The sequence below is a fragment of the Ascidiella aspersa genome, chromosome 9 (assembly GCF_963924565.1).
Source record: "Ascidiella aspersa chromosome 9, kaAscAspe10.2, whole genome shotgun sequence".
Classification (NCBI taxonomy): Eukaryota; Metazoa; Chordata; class Ascidiacea; order Phlebobranchia; family Ascidiidae; genus Ascidiella; species Ascidiella aspersa.
The window spans coordinates 26,153,513-26,174,924 of record NC_139455.1 but is presented as its reverse complement, the minus strand read 5'-3'; the positions used below and the strand labels follow the sequence as shown (position 1 = coordinate 26,174,924).

The following is a 21,412-nucleotide window of genomic DNA, read 5'->3' as shown; positions in this document are numbered from 1 at the left end:
CTGAAATGACAATACTCAAAATATGCCATTTCCTGTGTGAAATGCTGCCTTTTAATTCGGGAAGTGACGATTAATGTGTCGTATTAGTTTACCCGAAAATAATGAAACTGTTCGTATATAGTCAATGAAATGATCCTACAATATTAACTCAATGTTCATTTTCATGTAGGCTCAGGAAACTACGAACGTCTCAATATTTTATTGGATTGGCAAGTTTTATTTTTTAGTACTGAAAAATATATTTATGCATTTAAAGGTCCAAAGCAAATATTTCCGAAGGTTTCAAATTTTTAGAAGTTTAAAGTAGATAATTACATCAAATTTTCTAAATTGATTATTAAGTAAACTTAAGCCTGCTAAAAAACATTAAACACAAAACGATTTTGTGAAAATTCGTTTTAATATAACGTTAATCAAACAAACGATATTTCAGGGATAAGATAATTAAAGTTACATAAAATTATTCGTAATCAAAAGTGATCATCAGTAACTACGATCTGATTAATAGGGGCAGCAAACAAAGTGCACAAATAGCTACGGAATCCACCAAAAACACAATTACGTCGTTATTGGACAAGTACACCATCTAGCGGAGGAACATATCTGGACAGGCTGTCCACCAGATGGGGGTAAATATTGATGGAATTAACAAAAGTACGACGTCTAAAGGACAAATTACAGTTCAGTAATACAGTGCAAGATAATTATGTTTCAGTTCGGGTTAATTGAAAAATAAATAGGTTAGTAACACAATGTAAAGCGTCACAGCAGAATTTTGCGTCAGTTTTGTGTCACAATGTCGAATTACAAGGCGTTATTGTTACGTCACAGTTCCGTTTGTACATCACAATGATTGCTAGACTACTGCTTGAAGAACATTTCGACGGTCAAATTACAGACAAACGTAGAATGACGTCATAGCAGCAAACTACGACAAGAAACTTTATAGGAAGTATATTAAAAACATAATTCGGTGCTTTTGATAAAAAGTTAAGCTTACTGTTGTGATTTTGAAGCAAAGGGACGTTATTTTGTTACAAAATGTAAAATATACAAATCCAATGAAGACAAAGCTAAAATCTCGGGCAGAAAACGTCTTTTTACAGAAGAAACGACAATTAAGGAGCGTACCGCAGCGTGAAAAAACCCGAGGCGTTAAAATGTGATTGTCAAATGTAGGATCGCAGATTTTAACGCACTCAGAAAAGTCCTTTCCCCTTCTTGAGCCCGCTCTGTCTCCAGTTCGGCAAACGACCGAAGTCCAACTTGCTCATCCCGAACACGAGGTCAAACTCAGCGTCACTCAAGTGCATCTAAACAACAATCAACCATTGTTACAAAGCATTGTTACGTCAGCTTGGAATTATGACAGGAAAATTTTAGGCAGCTGTATTTTAGAAATATGATTCAAACATAGAGCTACACTTTTCGAAAAACTAAAATTGCGTCACTTCCCCTCTATTGCATCACTTGGGGTTTTATTGTTACGTCATCTTTCAAATAATTTTAATAAAACCGAATAGTTTTTATGTCCATGAGAAATGAAGTTGCTGTACATTCCGGATTCAAATGTTTTGCCCGCCAGTGTAAAAGGTTCCACACCTCTAGTTAAACCTACCACCCAAAACACTTGTGACCTAATGATTTATTGTTGGCGTCACAATTTATTAATGACGTCAAGCATGCATATGACGTATACATGATTAAATTGGTAGATTAGAGAAAATAAAACTTGGAAATTTTCTGCGCTAAAATATGGAAAAAAAAAACGATTCTTAGCAGTGATGTCACACTACCGATGACGTCACACACAGACCGATGACTCACGCCTACGTACCTCCTTGTGCTGCTGGTCTACGTCAGAGGGCAGTTGGTCGGCTTGTGCGTCCTTAAGTTGCTCGTAGTCGTAAGTTGTGAAGCTGCCGAGGTCACTCGAGGTCACTCCGGTGCTGATGACCCCGGCGACCCCGTTGCCAATGGCGACGGATGACCCCTTGGGGATTGCCGAAGCGATGACCGAGTCGAAAAGGTCGTCCTGACCTCCAAGCTCCTTCTTAAGATCCTCATACGACTTGTTGCCCTGGGAACAAGAATAGACGATATTTTTGTAAATCACATTTTGGATAAATTTAAAAAAGATATTTTTTATTTTGTGAAATAATTTAAGACGACTTTAAAGCTGGGGAAATAATTTTAAATGGCGATAAAACCGTTCGACCTCATAAAACACGTAAGAAAAATTTTTTTTAAATAATTTTGTTGATTTTTTCCTTCAGTATTTTTTTAATTTAATAATGCTTTCAAATTCCCAAAATCAAATTTAATAAAACGCCACTTACGCTCCATACAGAAGGATCCCATGCCATGAACCATCCGGTGAAGGTTGGTGGTTCGAACCCCTGCTTGACAGTGATGATAGCAGTGTGGGGGTCCCTACTCCCGGTGGGGTCGGTCTTCAGGTAGTTGAGGGCTGCAACAACTGACTCCTTCTTCTCTTGGTCGTTGGCGCCTTTTCCAACCCATAAGTAAACCTGGGGGAGAAATGTTGTAAATATGTTTTTTTTTCAAGTTTTTATACAAAAATAATGTGTTCCTGTTCAGTCTTCTTTTAATTGAATCGAGTATTCGGTGTATAGGCGAGCGTCTCTTAAACCAATTACTTGGCTGTGCATTTTGCTTTTTGTAAATCAACAACTACATAAACTTTAGAAAAAAAAAGTTTACATTTGTTGCTTTTAATGTTCAAATATATGAGACGCTTGTGTAAAAAATGTATTTAATAACAAAAAACTTTATTTGAGTTTTACAAAGTGACATTTTTTAAAGCAGTTATTTTTATTATAAGTGTTCTATGCGACATCTCTGGATGGAAAATTTACTCGGTCATAGCGCCCACTTCACAGGTAACATGAAACCATCTAAAAACGTCACTGCACAACTGACGTCACATTAGCTGATGACGTACCTCGTCACGTGTGTCGAGCAGCATGACGTCATCCTCGTCAAGGTCGCTTTGATCGAAGTTGACAACCTCCTCACACTTGAAGTTTCCTGTTGCGTTTGAAAGTTCGAACAACCTAGCTTCCTCGTCGCCACCCTCGTCCTAAAGTCAATACACAGGTTGAATAAGAGTCTTTTTTCTACTTTTATTTCGTGTTTTTTGGAGCATAATGGCTGAAGGTTTTAATTGACGTAGAAATAGCAAATCCCAAACAGAAGTAGGTGGCATTTTGCACGTTTATTATACATGTTAAATGAGAGAGATATTCGAGACGTTTACAAAATGCTTCCTACTTCTGTAAAGGCTTTGTAACTTGTTTTTTTTGTTTCGCTTTTAAACTATTTTCTTAACACTCACAAAAACTATGTTTTGTCGGATTTAAGTAGTTTAAGCAATTAACATGTTCTTGAAATATGATTAGATGGAGTTAAAGTTTTTATTTTTTTTTCATTTCTAAGTTTTTTTTACACAAGTTTGTTGTTATTTGTTTAAAAAAACAAACTATTTAGCGAACTTTACTGTTGTTAAAAAGGGCACCATTCTGGAATTACTTTGTTTTAAACTATTCTATTTTTAGGAACCTGGAGTTTTGCTGAATCTGCATAAGGGACTTTCCCTCCAAGAGCTGCCCAGAATTCGGTGTTCTCACTGCCCTCTGAGATGGTTTCAAGGTCACTGCAACACACAAAACACGTGGTTAAGTTTACAAATCTAAATTAAAAACAGCACTTGCCGAAGACAAGATTTTTAAGCAACTTTTCATATTTATTTTTGACGTCTTTAAACGAGTACAACTTTTTTAAACTTTAACCAGAAAATACAAGTAACCAGCAATTACCACAACTTTAAACAAAATGCCATAAATTTTTCAACTAATTGTCACAAATTTTCACAATTTACCACAAATTGCTATAAGTAACCACTAGTTGCCACAATTAACCATAACTGACCAAAACCTACCAGATATTATAATAAAGTACATAATACACAATTGATATTCAGTCTACCCACCGTTTGGAAATGACAGGAGCCACAGCTTTGCCCATCTCCCTCTCATCCCCGCTACTTCCCTTCCCGCACCACATCCACATCTCACGGGGAGTCTTCAGCAAGAACACGTCGTTCGAGTTGAGAGAAGAACCTCTGCAGGAATATAAAGATGCTTACAAAAAGTGTTCTGTTTAATGTAGGGTGTTGTGTAGCGCTCGAACAGATTAAGCAGTAAAGTTGCTTATTGTGCAAGTCTACAATCAACTGTCTATTAACATTCCGCAACCTACCCGAAAAAAATGTATAAATATTGAAAAGACACATAAATAAAGAGAATTGAAATGAATACAGAGTTATTCGAAACGTCCAAAATATGTTACCTACTTCTGTATGGGCTTGATATTCTTTCTACGTCGAACTACAACCTCCAACCATTATGCTCAAAATGAGGATTTTAATGTTTAATTGATTGTGACACGAAATTGAGCGAAATGCTTGTCAATATTAAACAATAATTAATTTGACCCAGTGCTTTCTAACTTTTATCTTTCAAATAAGATAAATATGGCAATCAACATTAAGTAAGGCCCGTTAACACTACAGCTGCAGTGAGCTGCGCCGGGCGTAAAAATCGCGACAAAACGTAACGTTTTTCTACAGCTGCACTGAGCGGAGCTGAGCTGCACTGGGCGTAAAAATCTTCACGGGGCTTGAGTTTAGCAAAGCGTGAAACGCTCGCTGCAATTGAATTTAAATGCAAATTACGCCCAGCGCAGCTGTAGTGTAAACGCGCCTTTAGAGTGCATTGAATCAACAGCTTCTTTTCATATTTAGAATCCATCAAAAACATCTCACCTGACCGGGACCTCGACAGCTTTAGTGTTGCGCTCATCCGTTCCTCTCACTTGGAACATTCGAACAGGGGGAGGATCTGATTGGCCGCTTGCCCGCGAAGTACCGCCCTAAACAACAAATACAGGCTCCTGATTGGACGAGACCGGGTGAGGCTAAACCACCTTTTATACGTTATAAATGATATTCACAAGTTGCATGAATGTAAAATTAGTTTTGGTAAATTTGGAAAATATTTTGATAGCTAAGGAAAAAACAAACCTGTAAAAGTTGTACAATTAACAAAAAAAAACTTTACAATCTAATAAAAACGCAAAAGCTGTCGAAAAAAAAGGTTGAACTTTTTCTTTTTAAAACAAAAACAGTTTCACTTAAAATGGATTTTTTTTTGTCAAAAATGTTTAAAAACAGTGATAAGAGAATGTGCTAATCAAAGCATATGTGAGATATAAAATCCGACAAGGTAATGGGAAATTAGCTTAGAAGACCTATGTTAAGCCAAAAACATGTTAAACATCACTGGAGTGAAGTTTAAATCACCAAAACGATTTTTTTACTACAATGATTTCCAATACGAAAATTAATTAAAAATAAAGTTAGCAACAAAAAATTCCTTATCTTAAACCAAATTTTACCTCGAATATGAGCAACCGTCCTTTGAACATGGACAGAAAGTGCTTCGGTTCTTTGCCCATAACGACCCTGACTTGGACTGGAGAGCCGTTGTACTTGTCGTCAAGCTCCACTGCCTTCAGCGCTGACGTACCGATCTCGTCCTGTGAAGCGTGACGGCCCTGTGGATGCAAAGGTTGGAGGTTGATAGTTCGATTCCCGCTTAAGGTGGACTTCGCTTAATTGTAGATTTAAAGTAGGTGAGTTGGAAATAGGGTTGCAATAAGAGAATTTAGAATCTTCAACAGGTTAAAAAACTCAGAATAAGAACAAGTAACGCTTAAACGTTTTATTTTCATTTTAGCGCTTAAATGTTGACTTTTTAAGAACTAAAACAAATTATTTGTCAGTGAAAATTTAAGATCAATTTATTTAGTTGAAAGTGTCGTAAAAGTTTAAAAAAAGAATGTTTAAATATGTCCACTTTCAAAAAACAAATATAATCAAGTCAACAAATGAAAAAATAAGTCATTTGAAACAGTTTGTTTAAAAGTGTGGCTTTAGAATTTATTTTATGGCAAAGCTAAACTCCTTTGCATGCCAAAGTTTTTTCAGTAAATTTAATCGCACTTTCAGCTTTTAAAGATTGCAAATATTTTTTCTCGTGCGGTTTTAGCACAACTGTTTTGTAGCAAGCGGAAAAGATTATATAAATAATTAAGACGACGAGATTGGAAGCCTCAGAGATGTGAATTATTTAAATCTAAATCTCACACACGAGTTGGAACTATAGGCTTGAAAAGATTAACCACTCAAAATTATTTGGTAAATATAAAAGGCAAAAAGTGCATTTTAGTTCTATAAATTGCTAAAACAAGTAAAACAAAGATCTCCAATAAAATTTGTAATTATTTTCACAGGTCTTTAACCAAAACTGCAGTTTTGCATATTTCGTTTTATAAATCGTAAGGATCGCCATAAAGTAAAATGTTTTTCTTGTCCAGCTTTTTAAATTTAAACAAGCGTTTATTTCTAATTAGAAAAAATTGTACGGCAAACCAATCTAAAACGTTGGCAAATTATACCATTTGAATTGTCAAATAAGAATACTACTTAAAAATATATCAATTGTTCTTCAATGTGTTTTTAGAGCAGAAAAGAAAGTTTTACTGACCTGCCAGTAGTAAATGATGTAGCTCTCCCTGTGATTATTCAAATAGGTGTAGAGTATGACGTAACAATCACCACCGTAGAATTGACCTTTGGTCGACTCTTCGACCTCGACAAGGTCACTGTTCTCAACTCGCCACACCTGGAACAAATTGGGGTTATTAGGAGTTATTTTGGGGTTATTTTGGGTCATTTGAGGGTTATTTGGGTCATTTGGGGGTTATAAGGTAAATTTGGGGGTTATGGAGTTATTCTGGATAATTTACGACCGAAGTAAATGACTTGTAACCTAAATAACTCTTCTTTAATCACTTTCTTTTAGAAAAATTTGTATTTGATTTAAACGATTTGTCTGCTGCTATGTAATGTCTAATGTTGACCTTCGGCTAAAAAAAATTATGACGTTTAGGTCTTATGCAGAATTTAGATAAATTACCCCAATTTCAATACTTTTTTTTTTGCCTTTAAATAATTAAACTTGAAATAAGTGATACGCCCCAAACTGGTTACATAGTAACACACTAACCTGCACTTTACCGCTTCCATCGTCCACCATTCGCTCTTGGGCCGCAACTTTAGGCTCGGCGTGCATGGAAGTAGCATCGAACTTAACTCGCTTCACGTTCGCTGTAACAAACCAGTGGTTACTCAATGAGTACTTTTACTCAGATAATACGAGTACATCAGTTGTGCTACTACTAATCTCTCGGTAATCCCCTACCCACATGAGGAAATAGAGTTTTAATTCGGTTATTTAAAACCTTTCGAAAATCAGTAAGAGAGATTACATTTTACAATTTTTCAGTAGATTCACAGATATTACTGTTTTTTTCCTACCCCCCGCAGGAAATCGTTTTTGAAAAATTGTGGATCGCTATTTCCTCATTTTGTGCAAATTTGAAACTCTACGTTTTTGTGAAAATTATAAGAATTTATTTACCGCTAGACGTCGCGCTTCGAGGGTTAATATTTAATTAGGGGCGCACATTAAGTGGTTTGATGCAATGCGCCGCTATCCACTCCTTATTTGGTAACGCTGGCACACCACGCCCTAAGTTTGCATTGTGACGTAACAGAGAGCATGTTCGAAGCGTGATTCTCAGCGATTCTAGAATCTATTTATAGTAACATTTTGTCTGAAGTTGTGACGCCACAATCGCCTTTATATCGAAGGTTCAAAAGTAAACGAAATGTGATTAGTAAGCAAATATAAAGTTACAAATGCTGAGTTGAGCAAATTATGTCAAATTGTGCATTTCATTGCTTAAAGGTAAAAGATACCCTGAAAGTAAAGATATGGTGAAAATTTGTACAAAAACTTTTCCCCAGTGAAGCTTAACGTAGAATAAATCTCATGAAAACGTGTTTATTCGTAATCAAAGTTTAACCACGGAACAAGTTTCTGGTAAACACTCAACTTACGCATTCACAATTTAAACAAAGCTTGCGTACAGGGTCCAATCATTACTGAGTAAGAACAAAATCTAGATAACTAATCGAGTAGTGCAGGGTTTCTCAAATATGGGCCTCAGACCCTCTAGTGGGAACGGGCTGTCTTAGGGGGCTGTAAGCGTATGATAACCAACATTTTTTATTACATTGTCACTTTAGAGATATTCATGTGTGGGGTGCACAAATGTTGGGGTACGCTGGTCGAAAGAATAAATACACAAAAAGAAGAGTATGTCAACTGTGACCAAGGCACAGTAGTTTTAAATAACGTACGCTAATGCCACCATCTGCTGATCAAGTATCATGTGTATTTGTTATTTGTAGCGATGCCCTGGTTAAACGGTCATCACTATTTCTTCTCTGTTTGGCGAACTTTAAAAGTTTCTTGCTTATTTCGTACATAATTTACCAATTTCGTAATTTACAATAACGGACACTGCTAAGTTCTGTACACAAGTTAATAAAATCATCATCTTTGAAGAACAAAACTATCGAGAAATTGAAACTTCTGTTTCATTAAATTATCAGGCGTGACAAAAAAATATTTTTTGAAAAGGTTTTTTGAAAAAAAAAACTTTTATGTAATTTTACAGACAAAGGGTTCTGCGTAATAAAACTTTAAAACCAATTTGTTACCGATTTTTCCCCTTGTGTAGGTGGATCCCCTTCCTACAGCGTCGTTCTTTGACTTCCAACCCTTGAATAAGTTCCTGAACAAAGCTGACTCTGCGCCATCTGGAACCGTTTCTACCTGGGTGTGGTGAGAGTAGCCCTTCGCCTGGATGTAGCCCTGAAGGAACAAGTTTGGAAAGTGAAAACAACTTTTAAAAAAGATGCAGAGAATGTTCCCTGGTCTTCTGCAGTCTGCCTTTTAAGATGGATTAGTCATTAGTGGCTTCTCATCATGTTGAACATATGTAAGTTATTCAAAACGACAGAAGCAAGTAGCATTTTGAACGTTTTTACTTCTGCAAGGGCTCAGATATTTCTCTACTACGACGCAGAGAAGTTTTAAAAATATTGGAAAACTGAAAAAATGGAAAATATTTCCTGCAGAAACAATTCTACGGTAAACATACCGCAAAAAAGTAAGTTCAAACTTTTTTTTCAAAAAGTTCTAAATTACAGTTTTTACTGTGGCCTACTTGTTTTTTTTACATTTTTAGACATTTCGAGTTTTTAAGCAACTTGTTAACCGAACTCCTTTGAGGTGAATTCATTATAATATGTATGTAGTCCCAGTTACACGGCACTCCCTAACATCACATAACCCAGCAAGCCAGAATCCAAAGGTAAATAACAAATGACAAGTTCCTATAATTAAAATAACGTCAGGCTACAATTGTGATAGTCACAATGCTGATTTATGACACAACAATGCTCGATATTGAGAGCTCTGTTGACCCTGTAATGAATTTACCGGGCCGGTATTTGACCGATAAACAACGGAATATTTGTGACGTCACAATGGCTGGCAACAACTCCTAAAGGTTATGTTGACCTCACGATATTTCCACAAATGTTGAATTTACGATAAAGCTACATTTTCTAGGAAATTATCTAAACCGCATTAAAAAGCCATTACCACGCAAAATACAGTCGCTTTAAAAAAAATTACAATGCAATATTTTTGGCAAAGTGGATATGACGTCATTTTAGGAATAAAAAAAACATCATGACGTCACTAAAATACGTCACGAATAGGTCTAAAAGTTTGAAAAAACTTTTGTAACCAACATACTTCAACGCGGTTTGATGACGTAATAACAAGTATGACGTGGCTACACGTATGACGTCACACATACGTACCACTGCTCTGGACATGGCTCCCGACCTCTCCTCAGGAGAAGCCCCCTTTCCCTTCCAAACGTAGATCTTGCTGCCTCCTTGGTCGAGAATGTAGCAATCCTGAAACGAAAGTAGTGGCTTGTGGAGTGGGAGCTCGCTGGTAAATTGCGATTAATACTGGTTTCATTTTTAAGCATGGGTAAGCTTTTATGGAACACTTTTTTATCACTTTTGACTAAGAACTTAAAATTGTTTACGAAATACGCGACGTCTGTAGCAATCCAAAAACCATGAAAGTCATGTGACAATAGAGCAACCTTTATCAAATGTGAAACATCGGCATCATCCGATCCACTAATAAATTAACATACGAGTTCAGCCATGTTTTTAATTCGCAAAAAAACGATCATTTGAAGATAACTAAGATTCTTGCCCGAAAGCAAGTTAATTTATTAAGGGTTACATTTTATGTTTTAATTTTGCATAATTTAATAGTAATGACGTCATGTGGCATTGGATGGGATTGATACAGATTTTACCCCAAACATCGTGTGTCGTAAACGAATATCAAGTAATGGGACACAGCGCTACTACTACTACTACGTCATGCTGACGTCACTTGTACATACGTCATGGTTGAGCAGGTCTTGGGTGAGTGGTTTAGTGGCGACCTCCTTGATGGTGAGTTGACCTGTCTCGTCTGAAACACTGAAAAAGATAATAAATATTGTAAGTTTTACGAAAACACCACGATCTTGTTGGTGGTACCCATGGCAACTGCGACGCCATGCATGAATGAACTCGTTGTGATGTAATGTGGTAAGTTTGTGACGTTATACCTCAATTTGTTAACATTTAGAGCTTTTTTGCAATACACACATTAGTAAGATTGACAAATGTTTCACCAATAGTACAATAGAATGTTAAGGAAATTGTGGACGCTTTAAACTTTGATATTTTTTTTTTGTAACATTCAAATTGGCGGAAATAAAACACTCAATGTGTGACAGAAAGCATTATTAAATACGTGACTCTTTGGTGAAATGTCAACTGTCTTATTCTAATGTACAAGGCAAAATATAATTAATCAGTATGCATAAATCGTGCAAAACGTCGTATTTTAAGAAAGTAATCTTATTTTCAATCCGCCTTTTTACAAATAAAACTATAATTTTTTCACGACAATAAACCAAACGTTTGTACAGAGCTTATAAACTGGTAACTGTTGCACATAAATATTGGTTAAATAGGTTTGATATTTCAAGATTGTTTTGTAAAGTTTACTCAAAGTTCATAATTTCTTTAAATCACGCTTCACGATAAAACGTCAGGCGTGCAATAACGACACATGCAAAACGTGCAAAACTTTGTCACCAAAACGCAATCAATCAAATTCGAGGGGCTTTATGCGAAGAGGGACGAATTGGCTTTAATTGCCAGCGCTGAAAATAACTTAAAACAACCTTTGATCGACTTTTGGCGCATTTTCACATCACATAGTTTTAATTCTATGATTGTGATTTATTGGCGATGTTAATACAATTAGGGGAATAATGGTTGGAGGTTTTGAAGACTATAATGAAGGCCACATAGCCCATATAGAAGTGGGTAGCATTTAAATGTTTTAAATAATTCTCACATCATTTTCAACATAGTAATTAAATAAAGAGATTCATTCGAAACGCTTAAAATGCTACGTTAGTACGAAAAAAATGTCACTCACGGATATTATTTAACAACGTGCATTTAATGCTTTACAAAATCTCGTGTTAACTTTTCGCTTAAGTTCTATGGCGAAACAGTCTTGACTTGCAAGGTGGAAATCTTAGCAACGCCGTATTTCGCCAAAGCAAACATTTCTGGTAAAGTCAGCTTTATGACGCTTTTACGTCCAATAAAGTTGTACCGCTGATGGGGTATGTGACTTTTACGCCCATGCCAACATTATTTATATGTAAAAACATTTTTAACAGCGATAACAACGTTTCTATAAATCACACATAATGTCTACGATATATTCTTGAAGGGCATAGTTTTTAAATACTTATTTTAGTTCAATAGTTGTGTAGCGTTTATGGTGTTAAGCCAAAGTCAGTTAACAGCCAGAAAAAACTAATAATTAGAAGTAGATAATACAATATACTAAGGTACACTATGGTAGGATCGCTATTGTAAAATCAATGTCAAAACCAAAAAGTTCGAGTAACTCGACATCATCTTAAAAAGACGTTTCGACACGCACTGATGACCAGCAGTTGATGTACTTCACCTTGTTGCCTTTGACATTAAATTTCAAGTTATAAATAATTTTTGAGACAAATATCAGATGCTGGTTAGTGACATTTACAAGACAGGCAGCCAAGAACTGATGCGTATTATAAAGCAAAAAAACACTGAAATACTCGGGCAAGACAACAACAAAAGGCAAAAAATGTACAAAAAACACGAAAAAAATGCGCGCGCCCTACAAACCCATTGGTGATGATTCTTGAATGTAAAGAAGCGATGGTAAAATACATTAAACGTTATTCCTGCTAAGAATTGGATTCCATACACAATAGAGCTGGTATGAATGCGCTTAGCTTAAGAATGGAAGTCATAGAGGACCAATACAGGATACAATACGCAGGTCTATTGACTTAAAATTCAATATTGATCAAAGCCATTCAGTAAATTCACTCAGGCGTTAATTTACGTTTGAATTTTTTCTTTATAAGCCTATTACTTCAACCGTAAAAAATGTTTGTATTTGCTTAAGAAAGTTGGTTTGATAAAATATGAATTTACGAGATTCTGATCACAAAAGCGTAATGTTTAAACAATAGGCTATAAAAGTTAATTTTAAAGAAGCTCGTTAATATTTCATTTTGCCCAAACTTTTAAACATTACTTTGTTTTGAAATATTTTAAAACGTAGTGCTTAATTAATAGTGTGAATGTAAACTAAACTTTTGTTGCATTCTAACGCAACATAAATCGTTATTTTGGTTAACACGGACATTAAAAAGTTCTTTTTATAGATTGGTTTTGATTTCCGATAAATTTCCAGCAAATCTAACCCTGCTAAATAATCTGTTTTTTAAACAAAACTTGCTGTGGACAACTTGAAGCCTATTTACATACACACTTTACAAGAGGAGCCCTTTTCTTTTATTTGTTGCTTGTGGACTAGGAGTAAGTGGTTTTAAACCGACAAAGGATTGAAAAAATAAACAAACACCAACCGACAAGTGAAATATTTAACGAATTCACTAAGAAATAAATAATTAATTAAAAGCTGGGGTCAATTATAAACCAAAATGCCAGGTTTACCCCTTTTCATAACCATCAAAAAATATTATTTCAGTAAAACAACTAAATGGCGATAAAAACTAAAATGCTTAAACGTGTGTGGGAAGGGACTGGGACTTTTTAGTAGGCGCCATGTATAGGAGTGTGTAGTGTTGTGAGGAAAGTTGAGTGCTCTCAAGCACTTGTGAGATGTTAGGGGTGCTTCACATTGTGGGAGAAACATTGCGGCTAACAAAACTAGCTGGAGACAACTTTTGCTGATCATTTGGAAGTTTAAAATTAGATGTGGGGAAACAACAGCCACAATACAAGTAAATGACATTGGGGGGTCGTTTAAAGTATAGTATGTATTAGGTGCATTTTCAGTGATGTGTAACTTAATTACCATACATTTAAAAATATACCCTTGTTTGGTCGTTCTTGAAAACAATATGTATTATTGACGTCATAATGGTTAGAGGATTGCAAAATGTAGTAAATCTAATTAATGAAGCCAATACGATGCACTCAGCAGTGGTTGTAATTTGTACCGGAAATATCTTTACAAACTGATAAACATCAACACATCCATTTTACATGGCATTTTTACCCAATGTGGGTTCGGAAATACCATATAATTTACATACAGCAGAAGATTTAATTGTGTTTAACAGAAAATGCCCTCTGACTGTGACATGGGTAGATTCTTTACGAATTATGTTAATATTATAGAAGAGTGAATTATTTATAACCTCGACAGACCTACAACCACCAAATGTGCGATTATAACCATTGTTTTAAACAAGTAACTTTTTAAATATGCAATTGCAGTTGTTAGTTTTAGACAAGTTTCTGTTAACGTTTTAGCAGGTATTTATTTATCAGTGTCACGACGTTTTGTTGTAATTGGTTGTACAATGAAACCTACACTTTTGTATGGACTTTGATGTTTGCTAAGTACAACTGCAAACCTTTAGTTTCAACCAATGATTTACGATGCAAAGCAATTATTTCTAATCCATATCCAAACGTATGTATCTGAAAGCTTTGCAAAATTTCAGATAACCAGCTGCTATTAAGTTTGCCGTCTAATCACCAACACGTGAAAGTGTTTTTACTTAGCGGGGAAAAACACGTTTAAGTTGTCAACTAATTAGCCATTACCCTTTGAAAAGAAAGGATTTAAAGTTGCTGTTCGAATTTTGAAAACTTCCCTAATGGCCATAATTACCAACAATAGATTTAAAACACAAATGGATTGTTACTTAGTGATGTTACCTTTATGCATTAATAATCATTTAAGAGACACGTAACAATGCCATTAGCAGAGCTCATTGTGACGACAAAACAAAACGGTTTAAATGTAAACAGTAATGGTTGTAGTCATTAGCGTGAATGCTGAACGTTAGTGTTTTAATTAGCAAAACGGAAATGTACATCTGGATGTTCGCGTAATTGACAGGATTCATTTCAACGTACAAATGTTAATAGGAAATGGCCGCTATATGCTCGCCTACTGTATGAGGTGTGTACGTTGGATGAAATATTGATGTTGCGTTGTGAAGGGCCTTATGTTTACCAAGCAAGGTTTATGAATTATACAGAGCAACATTTGCCACGGAATATTATCACCAACAGCACAGCTTGCTGTTCGTTTACCTTTAACGTGATTATAGCGCTTTCCTAATTGGGTTTAAAGGGTTTAGACAGGTTTGCGAAATTGAACAACGCTTATCTATTTTTTTATTATCTATAACACGAATTCAAAACCTTTAACAATGACATTGCCTTCTGATTTGGTATTTTTTATGTCTTGCTGTAGCCTTTACTCATAAATTCCATACCGACCACAATTGTACACAATTTATGGGCAATTAGAATTCCCTATTTATTTGTAAAACAAAATAAAGTATTTTATACAGATAAACTTTAAGACTAGAGAGTTTTTTTATAGCCCTCTGTATAGGTTTACGTGGCCATATTCAAAATGTCAGTTGACACAGAAATGTAGCAGTTTTGTCAGTTTTCCCAAACACGAAAGGCCACAACAAAAGCTATTGTCAATGTCACAATAATGACGCGAGCTTTGGCGCCTTTCAAACCGACATTTTTTTAAATTGCTACAAAAATGGAAACACATTGCTCAATGTGAAAACTGTAGGAGTTATTAGGTAAATAGTGTCAAGAACTTAAAAAAGACCAACTTTATAAAATAGACATTAAAAAACGGTTGGTTTTTTAATCTATGTATAATATGACAAAATACGCTGTGATCAAATTAAATTCGTATTTATTAAATTCAAGTTGTTTATCCAGTATGATGAAATACAAAAATAGGACTTGAATTGGTCACTTTACTTAGATAGAATTGCATGAGCAGTATACCAGGTCATAGCAACACAATAAAGTCATTAAAGTCAAAACTTCTCAACTTTTACGATTAAAGCAAGCATCCTACATGTGACATGGAGCATATTTCAGGGCGTTTTGTTGATCTACCCTACAATGACGGTAAGGTTTAGTGTTTGAACAAGGCAATTATTAACTAAATGTGTGCTTGAGAACCAGTGCAGCACTACAGACACACCAAGGAAATTCAATAATTGTTTCCTGCATGTCATCTTTACATTTTAAATTCTTAATTGATTCATATAAAATGGCTTGGGAATCAATAAAAAAATCTTTAAAAAAATAAAAGCAGAAATAAATTTGTGTGAATGGTAAAAAATATTAATATTGTACAAAACTAACAAAATAATGATTGGTTAGAACAACAATACATTGTTGAATAAAACAGCTATGTATTGTTTATGTAAAGTAAAATCTAAACAACCTTAAAAGTGAAAAAAAGACAAATTACGGAATAGCAACAAATAAATCGGAAATAAGTACAACTCTTTAAAGTTGGAGTAAATTTTATTGACAAAATAAATTAAAAGGATGATGTAACTTTAGTAGTGATTTGACCTTTGTACACACATCAGTGGAACACTGAGTGGGCAGCATATTTGACAAATGATGAGTTTACATTGAAAGGAGTGTTAGGTGCCAAACCCTACAGTAAAGTGGACCCGGGCTTCTATAAACAACCACAGGTGAGGCAAGATGGTACCGGAAATATTTCAACTTTTCAAGTGTAAAGAGAAAAGTAAATCAAAAAATAATTCTCCTTAACAATTGGGTGAGGTCATTCATGCTTTTGAGAGAATATGAAGTTAAAAAATTGTTCAGTGATTTAGAAGGGTGAACATTTAAACACAGCTTTGCAAAGTAAATTATCCTAAAATGAAACTGAATAATAATCTGCTCACAAAAAACTTGTCAAAAGAAAATTCTTGTGAAATTACATTGATTTATAAGCCCTCAGATTTTAAACACAGCGCTGTATAATTAAAATTTTAAATAGCAAAAATAAAAATAAAATACTTACTGGAAAAGTTTGAGTTGTGCCAATCTGTTCCTGTCCACTTTATCATCTGGAGTTGCAGGTTTAAGAGCATTCGGTTTGTTGCCAAGAATCTTGAGCAGAGCCTAAACACAAAAAATTACAATTTAACAGAAAACATAATTTTTGGAAAATATGCAATTATTACCGGTAAACAGCTTATAAATAATTTACCAGCTTAGATACACATATAAAAATTTGGAATAAACGCTGGAACAAGTCATTTATTTTAATTTTGAAAAAAATCACTAAATAAGGTTATCCTTGTTTTGTCTCAATAATATACAGAATTTGGATGTCAACCATTGAATAACACATTGTATGTAATTTCAATGGCTGGCAGGCCTCAGGTTGACAGACCTCGAACGCCTTGTGGTTTCCTTTCTCGTTTTCACCGTCAATCACCATGACCTGTGACCTTCCACCCCTCTCACGATCTCGAATCTCCTTCGCAAGAATCGTCCCCTGCAACGAAACATTGGCACAGGTAAACACATTGCTGAACAACCATATAAGCCTGTCTTGTTACAAATGACCAATTATATTATTTTTTTGTAAATACTACTTAAAGCTAAATCAATTTAATTTAATTAATGCTTAAATATAGCCTACAGTATAAGAGCAACTACTAATGAAATGGTATATTGCAAAAATATTGGAGAATTACCCGAAGATGAGAAGATATTAACATTGTATATGTTACATGGGCCTTATAAATAACTGCTGCTATTAATTTGGCTAAAAAGTAAATTAATATATACACATTTCTAACCAAGGTATTCAATACTTGGCACCTCACAAGATTTTAATAATTATTCTAAAAATCACAATAAGCCAGTTCTACCAATATTTTCTTTAAAACCTAACCACAACATTGCGGGAATATGTCAGCCACATTGTGTGGTTTATAAGGTCAACATACATGTCAATTGATCGCAAAATAGAAGGAACGGCTAAAATCAATCCCACCAGGTAATCTTGTGGGTTTCTTTGTTTAAAAAAACTGACTACAACCGACATAATCCTATTTACTGCAACAATGATATAAATCACAAAAAATACCATTTTGGTATTCTTGACTGTAAAATAAACTGTAAAAAGAATTAAAATAAAAACAAATTGGGTTTACAGTTCTGTTTTAATTTATAAAAATCTGCAAAAAAAATGGTTAACAAAGTTACTTTTAGAAAGCAAATACCTTCATGAAACAATAATACAAAAGTCAGTCCAGCAACACCTGAACAATATATCAGTAGAATCAGTACAAGTAAGAATAACCTTAAAAGTACTCTTTAAATATAACAAAAGAACAAACCTTGAGTCTCTCAAGTCTGTTGCTCTCTGGTCCGTTCCACTGAATAATAACTTTTCCGAGGTCGATCAAGAAAACATCTCCGACATTAAAGGAATCCCAGGCGAACTCGACTTCCGTAGCAGAAACTGTTTTCCTGCCCTTAACGTGGAGCAACCTACGTACGTCGTATTGGTTCGTTTCAACGTGCTTGAACCCCGATGCTACCCCACCTTTCTGGTAACTGGAGAATAAAAATGTAAATTTGGGTAAATTAGCTTCATGTAACATTATATTTAACTTTTTTTTGGTAAAATAGATTACCTTAAGGTTTTTTATAGTATTATTTTGAACGTTATGCCTAAAAAAAATACAAAAGTCTGAAAATATAACCTTTCTATTTTCAACATTTCTTCAATTAATCATGACATCAATAGTTTGACATAAAATAAAAATAAACATGTATTTTTTATTAAAATAACCTTTAAAAACCATGTATTGAGTTATAAAACATATATGCAATTAATACAAAATGTATATTACCCTGAAGCCTAGTACCAGTTAAACTTACACAATTCCATTCTTGAAGTAAGCTTTGAACATCTCAGATTCATGTCCTTGTGTCTCTCTGTATTGAACTGGATCTCCACCCAAATAATCGTCAAGTTGGGTTGCAAGGATCGCAGCACCACCTGTTAAACAATTGTTAAACTTATGACTTTAATAAATTCAAATAAAAAACAAAATAAATTCAATTAAAAAAATAACAAAATTTATAGTCAGTGTAATTAAAAAATCATTTTTTTAATTTAGTATCTTTCAACAATGAACAAAATATGCTAAACATATTAAGACTGTTATTTTTTAAGGGGTAAGATTATTGATTGTGTTACAACCACTAGACAGAGTTAGTCATAGTAAAATTTGAATTTTACCTTGTTCATCTTGGCTTGAATTGTTACCGAGCCAGAAGTGAAGGTTGTATGAAAATCCGGATCCTACTTTCCGACTCTGGATTAAACAAAATTAATGTTACAGCAAGCAACTACATTTTTAAAGATTTTTTAAGAAAAAAAGGTAGAAAATTTTTTTAAGAAAAAGGTAACTACCGCCATGGAGTAGGTAAATATAATTTTCTTAGTTTAGCCCAAATTATAAAGGTAAGAAAAATATGATTTAAATTTAATATTTTATAAATATTTTTTTTCTTACCCTAAGAACTAGATAAGCGTCACCGATGAAGAAACTTCCGTAGGATTTTTTCGGGACAGGAACCACTTCCATACTCTGCAAAGTAAACAATTTCAAGTCAAATTTAATATTGGGAATAAACGCTAAAGATATAAATTCAAATACAATATATTTAATAGTATAAATAAAATTATTTATAAATGTACAATTGAATTGTAAAAAAATGATTAGATTAAACATTATGGTTAGTGATAGTGGGTTCCCAATCAGAAAATTATGTGTTTTTTTATTTTTTTTACCTCTATTCTCCATATTTGCAATCCTTCAACTTTTCCAGCTTTTTCAAACTCGGGGTGGAAAATTTCTGGCGCCATTCTTTAACTTTGAACCTTTTTTCAAACCACACAACAAAAGCAACTAAACAAATCAATCAATTAAAATATGTAAACAAACACGAAAATAAATAGGTACACTTGCAATATCAACTTCTACGTTTAATTCCGCATAGAACTTTCTCTTTTAAAACGTTAAGTAAAGGCATTCACGGTAGATTATTCGATCTGCAAATAGCAACGCAGTTGTTAAACCAGGTTGTCAGTTTTACAAGCGACCTATACCGCAGATATAAAGGCTTGTCATATTGCTAACCTTGTTTTTTTAGACACGTGCAAAAAGAAAAAAAAGGCCAAATGTAAACATTGGAAGAGAGCTGCGCTGCACCGCCGTCTAGCGGTTAAACAAAATTTCCTGTAAAAGCGTTCTTTGTAGGCAGGTTTTATTTTAATAAACTTTCTATTTTAGTACTTGCTTTTGACATACCGGCTGTATTTTTGTAATCCAAAGTAAAAAAAATGTAGCGTAAAAGTGCGGATTAGCTATATTTTAATATTAATTTATCTCGTAAAGGACGTATAAGCAACAATCAATACTGGCATTATATTTTAGAAAATGTATTTTTATGCGTGCCGTTTTCACGTGATACACAGGTATAAGGACATAACTATCTGCATATCGCAAATTTTTCTGTAGGTCAAATGCCTCTTTTTTATTAAATTGATTCTTGCCTAATTGATTTTATTGACGATAAGTAAAAATCTCGTGGTTGAGGAATCATTGATGCATTAAGTTGCAGTTTCTAGCTGTTTTTACCGCTCGAGTTAATTTAAAGAAACGGGAAAACACCAAGAAATTGAACCTTAACATTGTCCTTGTAACAATGTATTAAATCGTAGTTTTAGACTAAAATTATATAAAAATAAGTTATTATCGAAAGCTAGTAGATAAAGTAGCAATAATTAATAACTCCTTGTTGAAATAGAAATCTTCTGAGGCTACTTATCCAGCTAATAAAGTGAGTTCAACAAATTGGAGAATAGATATGGAAATAATCCAAAGCTAGACAAATTACTTGATTTAAGAAACTGTGTTCAAATGACTTAACCTATTTTTTTGGTTACAATGACTTGACTTTAATTAATGCGCCTAAATTAAATATATTTGTAAAAATGGTTTGTTTAAGCCTTTATTATTAAATGTAATTGATGTAAATTGCTTTTTACTTCTGTTTATTCCTCAAAATTTAATGCATTCACCATTTGTATGAGTTTAACATTTATTTTGATGCAAATGCTCTGGCGTATTTGACACTGAGGTATTTGGTAAAAATCAATTGTCTTTGACTTAAGTAACCAGCAAATGACTTGGCGAAGACCTGATTGCATTCCAGTGCTTTCCCCTAGATCAGCGGTTCCCAAACTGGTGTTCCCGGAGCAACTTGCAGTTTCTGTACAGCAGTTTCAAAGGGTCCGAAATTAAAATTAGTCTTTAAGTTTTTAAACATTAGGCTTCAACAAATGTGTTTAAACATAAGTTTATGTTTTAAACATTATCTGTCATCATTTTTAGTCTTTAGTTATGCTTTATTATTTGATTATATAGCATGTTTTACGATGTCTAATTGTGACATCATAAGGCATCTATTATGCTGTACTACCTGCTATCAGCGAATCGTTCGCATTAGTTAGAAAGTTAAATTAAAAAAAATCGTGTCTGTACTAATGTACCACAAGAAACATGGGTCAACTGACCCTTGAATTTTTATAGCGCCGCGAAATATTAAAATATTCGCAAAGGGTTTACCAGGCAAAATATTTTAAAAAGTTTGGGAACCGCTGCGCTAGATCTTTGTCAAGGAAATTTGCCAAAAACTATGTAAGTGGTGTCATTTGTCATAAAATATTGCCATGTTACAATGAAAAATAGCTTTCTGGTGTATGTATAATTTTTGGTGTCAGGATTTCGTCGGGAACTGTGACTTTCATCATTTCAAATTACCATTTTTTACATTATT

General features: G+C 34.1%; 1 protein-coding gene across 1 annotated transcript; it reads right to left on the bottom strand.

Moving 5' to 3' along the window:
* Positions 1-391: 391 nt before the first annotated feature.
* LOC146134683 (villin-1-like) lies at positions 392-19,632 on the bottom strand. Its single transcript, XM_083397303.1, has 20 exons — positions 19,362-19,632; positions 19,084-19,158; positions 18,807-18,882; positions 18,443-18,563; positions 17,896-18,115; positions 16,941-17,045; positions 16,566-16,666; positions 10,495-10,573; positions 9,887-9,985; positions 8,714-8,867; positions 7,152-7,252; positions 6,630-6,767; positions 5,479-5,637; positions 4,847-4,953; positions 4,013-4,144; positions 3,583-3,676; positions 2,966-3,103; positions 2,340-2,531; positions 1,838-2,080; positions 392-1,313 (listed from the first exon to the last, which is right to left on the bottom strand). Exons 1-20 carry the CDS (start codon positions 19,434-19,436, stop codon positions 1,200-1,202), a joined length of 2,523 nt encoding a protein of 840 aa, XP_083253429.1. The 5' UTR covers positions 19,437-19,632; the 3' UTR covers positions 392-1,199.
* Between the last annotated feature and the right edge of the window lie 1,780 nt (positions 19,633-21,412).

What these genes read in the sequence shown, in the direction of transcription:
- LOC146134683 (XM_083397303.1), bottom strand. Translation starts at nt 19,436, where the DNA reads ATGGCGCCAGAAATTTTCCACCCCGAGTTTGAAAAAGCTGGAAAAGTT. An exon ending in GCACAACTCAAACTTTTCCA is followed by an intron (nt 10,574 to 16,565) that starts GTAAGTATTTTA and finishes TATCTTTTTCAG; the next exon opens with TGTTTCAGACGAGACAGGTC. An exon ending in CTACACAAGGGGAAAAATCG is followed by an intron (nt 7,253 to 8,713) that starts GTAACAAATTGG and finishes GGTTTGTTACAG; the next exon opens with CGAACGTGAAGCGAGTTAAG.